Genomic DNA, 8,703 nt, shown 5'->3' on the forward strand with positions numbered 1-8,703 from the left:
ATGAGATATATGTGGGTAGTATATTATAATTTCGCAAGAGTAAATAATTAATATAAATTTATAGTTTTGACTCCACGAGTACATACTCACAAAGAAGAGTTAAATGGATAAGCTAGTTAGTATGGTTAGGATAAATTATAAATCGAAGTTTTAAAAGAACATGTAAACGATACTTAATTTGTAATGTATTTAACCAACAAGTTTAGGTTTTTTTTCACCTTTAAAAATAAATATGATGTTATTACAAATGTGTTAACATTTAAATCTAATATTGAAATATCAAAATAGTATAATAAAAATAAGATAAAATACATTTTTTTATTCCAATTTTTTTTTATAATTTAGATATTCTGGTATTTTTTTATATTTTGTTCAGTCAATACATTAAAATGTAAAAAGGTGGGCAAGTGGGTATCGCTCTGCTGTACAGACGTACAGAAGGTTATAACAGTGAGTCACTGTAATGGATGGTTTTAAATTCGAATTCGATGATACAATATCATTGTATACGAAAAATGATTCTGAGCGAATACGGTCAGTCGTTTGTATACAATAAGTATATTTGATGATATTATTGTGAATAAAGTAGTTTATTTACCTATTTACGTGGAACCTTGTTTTAAATTTTCAATCCTTAGCTATAAAAGTTGAACATTTTATAAATTTTTAATTAAAAATAATTTTTAAATTTTAAATTTAATACATTTTTTCAACGTTTGAACTTTAAATATTCATAAAAAGAAATTATGCATATGTATTTTTAATAAATTTTCAAGCTCTTTGACCCAACGAATACAATTTTTTTTCCCGGCGCTTTTGAAAACTACTGGGAATTTTGACTTTCCCAATGCACCAACTAGATTCACTTTTCATCGAATAAGATATTTAAGTTTAAAATTGAAGCATTTTTTCGACTACTTATCGTGTAAAAAAAAACACACACATCATAGTAAAATCAATACATTCATAGCTCCACTCAGAATCAAAAATAAAACAATAATAAAGAAATATTTTTTTTAAATTTGAAATAGTTATTTAGTATTTTAATTAATTTAAATTAATTTAGCTAGTTAGTAGATATTCAAATATAGTGGAGATGAGTTCTTCCACAATAAACTCCAAGTAAAATGTATTATGTCACATACATAATACACAAACCTATGTTTCTATATATACAGAATAAATGCACTTAGGAATATAATAATATCGATTTGTTTGGTTATATTCAGGTTTTTTAATTTAATTTTTTTTTAAATTATATTTTAAGGAATAATAATTGAGTGCATTTGACATTTGTAAACATAGGTACTCAGGACGATAAAAAAATTTAAAATTTAAAATTTAATAAATCATAAGGGTAAAAAATGACGATAGGGATCTCCATAGTTAATTTATTTCTTCGTATAAAAATAGAGCTTGTGTCTAAACTTTATCATTCTATAGATATTTCGATATTGTTGTATGGATTTGACCTAAAACAATTTCTAATAGAAGTTTTCCAAGCCCTTCTAACTATACAAACAATCGATAGATCGTCAATAAGCGTCCCATAAACAAAATGTGACAACAACCACACGGCCATCTCGTTCATGCCCAAAGGCTTACTTGCAAAGCTTTCCTCGGCAACAACGCCAATACAACACAACAATATCATTATACAACGTCACACTTCAAACAAAAATATTTACATTTTGCCTCGTGTACCCACACACGATTCCATCACCTAACCCTATCCCACTTGTCTTTAATATTTAATTCCTTTAGAAAACGTCCTGCACACCTTCCTTGTTAATCTAAATACTGTAATTGAGTACCTAATATATCACTCCACTAACATTATTACTAAATACATCTCCCTTAAATTAACTTTATATGTCACTGATACGACAACTTTTATATACATGTTACCCGGATACACGTATGCTCGTTGCACATAGACATATCTATTTCATTTGTCCTTTTGGAATCCAATTAAGACTCTTTTAATTTACTCCCATCATTTAACTTTATGTTATAGCACAAACAAAGGACAATATTCCCAGTGACTATTCTAAAATGTGGTATTTTTGTTAGAAGGTGCTAACCTAGATTATACCTACATCATTGTCCAGATGACAAGTTAATGTACATGGGATTTTTCTCATGAAAAAAAATAGGAGCATCAAATTTATCGTTAACCTAAGGAAACTTTGGAAAATAAAGAGATTGCAAATCGTCAACAAACGCATAATTTTCTTTTGTGGTCTTTGATTTACAGTAAAAGATTACAATAGAACGGGACGAAAAACTTGTTCCCGTGTGGTCTTTCATTTCCACGCACCACTTATAGTATAGTGAGAATATAACAATGCACTTACAATGAAGAGAATATGAAGTTATAAATAATGAAGTAGGAAAAAGAATCTCACTTTTAGATCCCTGTGTACTACCCCGTTCGTGTGGCAGTGGTTTACACTTTCCAGTATTTGCTGAATGCAATGCGATGCGTCAGCTTCACTGTAGAACTCTCTTGCTACGATGTCTTCAAATAACTCGCCACCTGTCACACTGTATAAAAGAATAAAATATTAGATTAACTTTATGAGAAATAAGTTCGTTATGGCAATTAAATTCAATAATAATAAAAATAATAATAATAATAATGAAGAACTCATTTATTTATGGGTATTTTAGTAGAAATAATATAATAAATGGAATGATGAATATAGTCGTAGAATTTTCTTTATTCCCCTAGTTCTAATGATTGTGAGTAGTATAGTCATTAAAAAAATAACCTTCGTTTTTATTTGAAACATGGTCACTGTTATTTTAATCACTTTGAAAAATCGTAAATAGGAAAGGACAATGGTTGTTTTGAAAAGATGAAAATGCGAGACACACCCTTATTTGAACAGCACCCTCGTTTATTTCGATTCCTTATTATTAATGATGCGTGCAGAAGTTTTATTGTTTGAAATTACCCATTTTCAGAATTATCAACTATAACAATAATACAATTTCAACATTTTAATTTTAATTCAGTGTTTAATTTATTTTGAAATGTTAGAAAAACATTATTATAATAAACATACGATTGATTAATACGTAATATGAGTACGCTTCTCTACGTATCAAATTAACTATTATCATACGCGTGTTCATTATTTCTTTTTTATGTATTATCATTTTTAATACTGTAGATGCAGAAGAGAATTTTTACTTGGTACATTTTATTTTTGTAGGTATTTTAAATCTTTATAGATTAGGTGTGAAGTCGGAAACTTATTCATTTTGTTTTTTCTTAATTGTATCTGATATAATATATTAGTTGTAATAATAATGCACAAAAATAATTCAGTGATACTATTTTATAGAACTGATAGATAAATCATATCTAACTGCAGGTAGGTACTCTAAATACCAAGTTAATTTTCGTTATTATTACATACGCTTCCTTATGATAATAAGGAAGAATCTATGAATTCGGCCAATATAGACTTAATCTTTGGGCTTACTCCTGGTCAATATCAAATATGTGTCATTCTAAAAAAAATTATTTACTGACATAAATCTCATACAAATTACAAAGTTATTATTCTAAGACAAATTACTTTGTTCCTAAAACTAATGATTAAATGGTATTTAAGGTAAATAATCTTAACACTACTGCAGGGACTAAAATTGTGTTGTACGACACACTTTGTGTAGTAGGTACGAAATGCTAAGTGTGGAATACGAAATTAAAAAGTGTGTAATGGCCTGTAATAACTATAGTAACTTTTTTCACAGTTTTTTTCTTCATTAATTGAACAATTATTTGATTTTACATTGAGAAATAGATAGTTGGAAATTTAAAATATTTTAAAAGTTTTACTTACAAATTACAATATTAGTTTTACAATATTTAAAATATTTAAAATATTATAAAATAAAAATATTTCAAATTAACGATTCTTTAAATAATACAAATAATTATCAAACAATAGTTAATGTGTGTAGGTACCTATTCTTTTTAAAGAACCATTAACATAGGTATGTTGTTTCAAACCGTGATATAAAACAAAATAATATTATTGTTAATGTTTGGAAATTATTTAAATATTATATATTAATTTTTTTAATGATAAGTACTTATAAACCTAGTGTATATTTGTAATTAAATATTAATAATTTGGTGATTACACATTTACACTAATTAGCTTTAAAATATTTGATCAAGCAATTTCATGTGATTGTGAGTAATATTGTAACCTGGGGGGAGGATAATTTTTCCTAAGTTCAGGGATTTTTATTCCCCAATTCACTGTCTATATATTATAGTTTAATGCATTTACTGTAAAATTATTTTGTGTAATTATTAATAATCTTACCAATATACCGACATATATCGTTTTATTGTGATGCAAAGTTCCCCACGGTAACTCCAATAGCTTAATATAAAGTGCAGTGTAGTACGAAAAAATTATATTTTAGCCTCCGCACCACTGTATTTTTTACTTTACAATTTGTACTTTACTTGTGTTGATTTTGTTTTAGATTTTTTAAAATACGACATATTTTTAATTTCCTATTCTAGAACAAAATATTCCTATCTAACTATCTATGTGTTAAATACCGAATATGTTTTATTGTAAGCTAAATCATATATGCAAGTAGGTAATTATTAGGTATATCAAATAGGTAAATTATATTAGTAAATAAATCACATATTTTATTCATTTAAACTACAATAAGACACTTATTAAGTTACTAGAAATTAATAGGTACAAAATATTATCTGAAACCGAAACCAGAAAAGTCTGGAAACATAGATTTAATAATAACTCAATTTATTTATATAATAATTGGATTTATTGTGAAAAAACGCTATTTGCATAAACTTCCTGACTATAAAAATATTGTATAACATAAATATGATATTAAATATCATAATGGTTAAGTAAAAACATGTTTTTTTTTTACCTCTCAAGTGTTGACCGTCATGATTATGCCCCCCTCCCCGAACAAGTAGGATATGCCTGTGGATGTATTTGACATAAATTTATTAAATTATAGTAAATCGCATATATACATGCTGCATTGACTGATAAACTCAGGATGTTATCTCGAGAAGAGTGGGAGATTGGAAACCCAAACGCTTGCGTTATACATTTTAAAATAACAAATACTATTCGTATACAAATACCGTTCGCCTGTATTTAATATAGATTTTTAGGGTCCAGTTGATAATTAAAAAATTTGGTTGATTCCACTTTGGCACCGTTATAGAAAATTGAAAATAACACTCCTGAGATAATTTAACGAAATATTATTTAATTAAAAATAATGACGAAGAAATTCTGAATATAAAATATGTATACCTACGCGTTAATGCGTTATTCATACTTATATAACTATTGGCTATTATTATATTATAAATTATCATTTATCTAATTATTGCGTTACCATAATATACTGTGTTATTGTATAATAATTATTATTTTTACGTTTGATGTTCGCCTTTGCCAATCTTTACAATATTGGTATCGTGTCTGCAAGCGTAATCTATTTCTGGGTCTAGTCCACATCTTACTATTTATATATAGTCAAGGCTTCACGTTATATGTACACTGTTCTTTCACATTGTAAAATAAAAAAAGATACCGTAAATCTACCTACACGCATTATAACGGCAATTATATTGTATACAAACACTGCAGTATACAATAAAATCAGCTACTTACAGGTCGAACACGAGGTAGTGGAATAGTTCCTCTTGGATGCTGTCGTGTAATCTCACTATAATAGAAATTAAAATATCAATACGTTATATAAATCATTTAACTTAATTATTTGTAAAAAAATATTATTACGTCATAAAAAAAACTCGCCTATATTTGGATGCTGTAATTTCCTGCATATTCTTGCTTCCCTCTCTAATTTTTGAAAATCTGAAACATTTTAAATAATAAAATAATGTAGTTATTTGGTAAACAATAAGCATACATACATAACAGATTACAGATCGATGCATAATGCATATCCGCAAATAGCATTTGAGATTAAGGGGGGGCGGGGGTAAAGCTTCAGTAAACTTAAACAACTTTGGGAAATTTTTTTTTAGTTGGGTACTTAGCCACTAAAGCTCCTCTTACTTATTTGCGCCTATGGTATAATGTAAATATATCGCATATGATTGTTAAATGTAGTCATATTTTGTTTATATTATGTATTATGTGTTTCATTAAAAAACATCATATTAAGTGTAAACACTTAAAGTGTTTATATTTTGAATGAGTACCTATACATTTTTAATATCTTTTCTCTAAGTATAATTATGTACCTATAGGTAAGTGCTTTGTATTTTAATCTATTTTTTTATTTACTTAATGAAAGCTTAATGTTGGCATTTCAAACGTGTAAATTTAATCAGTTGATCCTTGTTAATAATTAAATACTCAATTAACTCATCCTCCCTTAGAGTAGGTTAGGTTAGGGCAGGTACCTATCTAGCTAATTTAATTTAAGTTTTCCATTTAAAAAGCTTTTTATTTAATTGATATTCCAATAGGTATGTAATGTAACTGCTATCAACACAATTTGTTAAATTGATTGTTTCTCACAGATTATAATAATACAAGTTCAGAATTTACACAAATCGATAGTAATTATTTTAAAGACTTTACAATCACTTATCAAAGTTAGAATGAGCACTTTTTATCCTCACAAAAAAAAATCAGGTATATTTATCTACACACATGTGTTATAATATATATAATAATATACTGTATTAAATACTAAATACAAAATAGATATAATATAATACTAAATATTCAAAATAGATTCATTCATATTATTTTTTTAAATGAAGATTTAAAGTATCTTGTTCAGAAATATATAGAATATTTGTTTGTGAACTTAATCTATTATACGCTCATAATGATAAACATCATTAGTAACTACCTATACAGATAACTCTGTAATATTAAGTTCTCATTATTTTCGTTCATCGGGTTATAAAAATAACATTTTTAACATTAAAAGTGGACTGAGTCTGGAGTTGAGTGGGTTGATAAAATATTTTTATAATTAAAATGGATAACAAATTGCATTCAAAATATAGATAGTTTTGAATGGAACTCGGTTAATCTAAAAATGGTCGTAAAATGATAAATTCGGTTGACCCACACTTGACCGTTTCATATTTGTCTGTTTATTTCTGTATCTACTATAATAACAATGTGTGTGTTTTCTGTTCTGTTATTTTTGTCTGTAAATACCTTTTGAAACAGTAAAAACGATTCGATTTTCAACCAACCTAACTTTTGTGGACGATTTCTGGTAGCAAATTGGATGCACTTTTCAGAAAAAAAATAAATGGGGAAAAACGAGAATAGTAAGTTACACAAAACCAGTGTTTGGCAATTTTATTTTGTTTTTTTGTTTTAATTCAAAAACCAAAACTATAGACACAAAGAGTTTACAAGTTTAATAAAAGATTCCCCATAAGTTCTTCTTGCAGCAACATCAAAATATCAAATAAACATTTGCACACATTTTTTTGACGAAATTTGATATTTAAACGAATATAACGATTTAAAAAAATTTTAATATTATGATATTTAGACGAAGTCTACAGCGTTAGCCTGCAGTACTCATCTATTCGTATATACTTGTCTGTTCCAAATTCGGGCAGATATGGAGAAGAAAATTTTAAATGTGAACAATCTAGAACACGTTTTTCAGATGTAGACGAATTTGAAAATGAAAGTGGTATCAAAATTTCGCATTTGGGTTTGGATAATTTTGATATCACTATTGCATCAGAAACAAACATTTTGTAACATTAATATGAATGTGAAAAAAGGGATGACTATAAACTTGGCGTGGGATACGCAATTATTGGAAGAATGCCATATAGAGGATACTCCGATGAAGGAGAGAATCAAGTCAATGTTGCTCGTAGCTCACCAATTTGTGAGTACATGCTCAGAAGATTTATCGATAGAATTAGTGACATTAGTTTTTGAGACAAATTTTGATATATCAGTAACGTTATTATCCCCCGCGAACCTAAATGAGTTGATGAAGTTACTAAAGAGTTTCGAAATATGATGCGACAATTATTCGTAGAGACTTGAAACTTTTCACCACATATTTTATTATTTATTTTACATAATACAATTTTCAAAATATTGAGATTTATTTTAATCTAGTTATACCACGAACCTATTCACACCGTTCTACGGTACGCGGTAATAACTTAAAACTTAATAACAGCTAGTAATATAAAATAGCAATATATTATGTACATAAGTATATTATATTATACTTCCTTAGAAGTATAGGATATCAGACAGTCTCCGCTCAGAATCATTTTTCGTATGCAATAATACTTATCGTTTAATTAAAATTTAACACATCGATTATGATTACAGTGATCCTCAATGAAGAAATGGATTACTATACAGGAGAGCGACATCCCATTCTACTATTATTTTTTTTCAAAATGTTTATTTTATTAATTATGCCTAAGCTCTTTATAGGTATAAAATATATTCGATTTTTTTTTAGCTTACTACATTTTTTATGCTGGTTCGAAAAGCTTGAAAATTGAATACTAGATCCCACACAATTTGTAGTTATATGCAGCATACATTTAAAAGTATTTTAAATATAAAGGCACAATTTCTTTTTATAAGAATTTAAACTTTAGGTTCAAATTTTGACAAAATTCATCAAATT

The 8,703-nt window shown here is 27.1% G+C and overlaps 1 protein-coding gene across 12 annotated transcripts in view; it reads right to left on the reverse strand.

Annotated features, from left to right (window-relative positions):
* The window catches only part of LOC100161639 (calcium/calmodulin-dependent protein kinase type II alpha chain), a 136,897-nt gene that overhangs the window by 22,126 nt on the left and 106,068 nt on the right, over positions 1-8,703 (reverse strand). For all 12 annotated transcript variants that reach the window (XM_029490880.1, XM_029490872.1, XM_029490881.1 and 9 more), the window contains exons 3-5: positions 5,850-5,909; positions 5,703-5,757; positions 2,409-2,547 (exon numbers count right to left, since the gene is read on the reverse strand). In XM_029490880.1, coding sequence (XP_029346740.1) covers positions 2,409-2,547; positions 5,703-5,757; positions 5,850-5,909 — 254 coding nt within the window. The remainder of the gene's footprint in view (positions 1-2,408; positions 2,548-5,702; positions 5,758-5,849; positions 5,910-8,703) is intronic.

The sequence above is a fragment of the Acyrthosiphon pisum genome, chromosome A2 (assembly GCF_005508785.2).
Source record: "Acyrthosiphon pisum isolate AL4f chromosome A2, pea_aphid_22Mar2018_4r6ur, whole genome shotgun sequence".
Classification (NCBI taxonomy): domain Eukaryota; kingdom Metazoa; phylum Arthropoda; class Insecta; order Hemiptera; family Aphididae; genus Acyrthosiphon; species Acyrthosiphon pisum.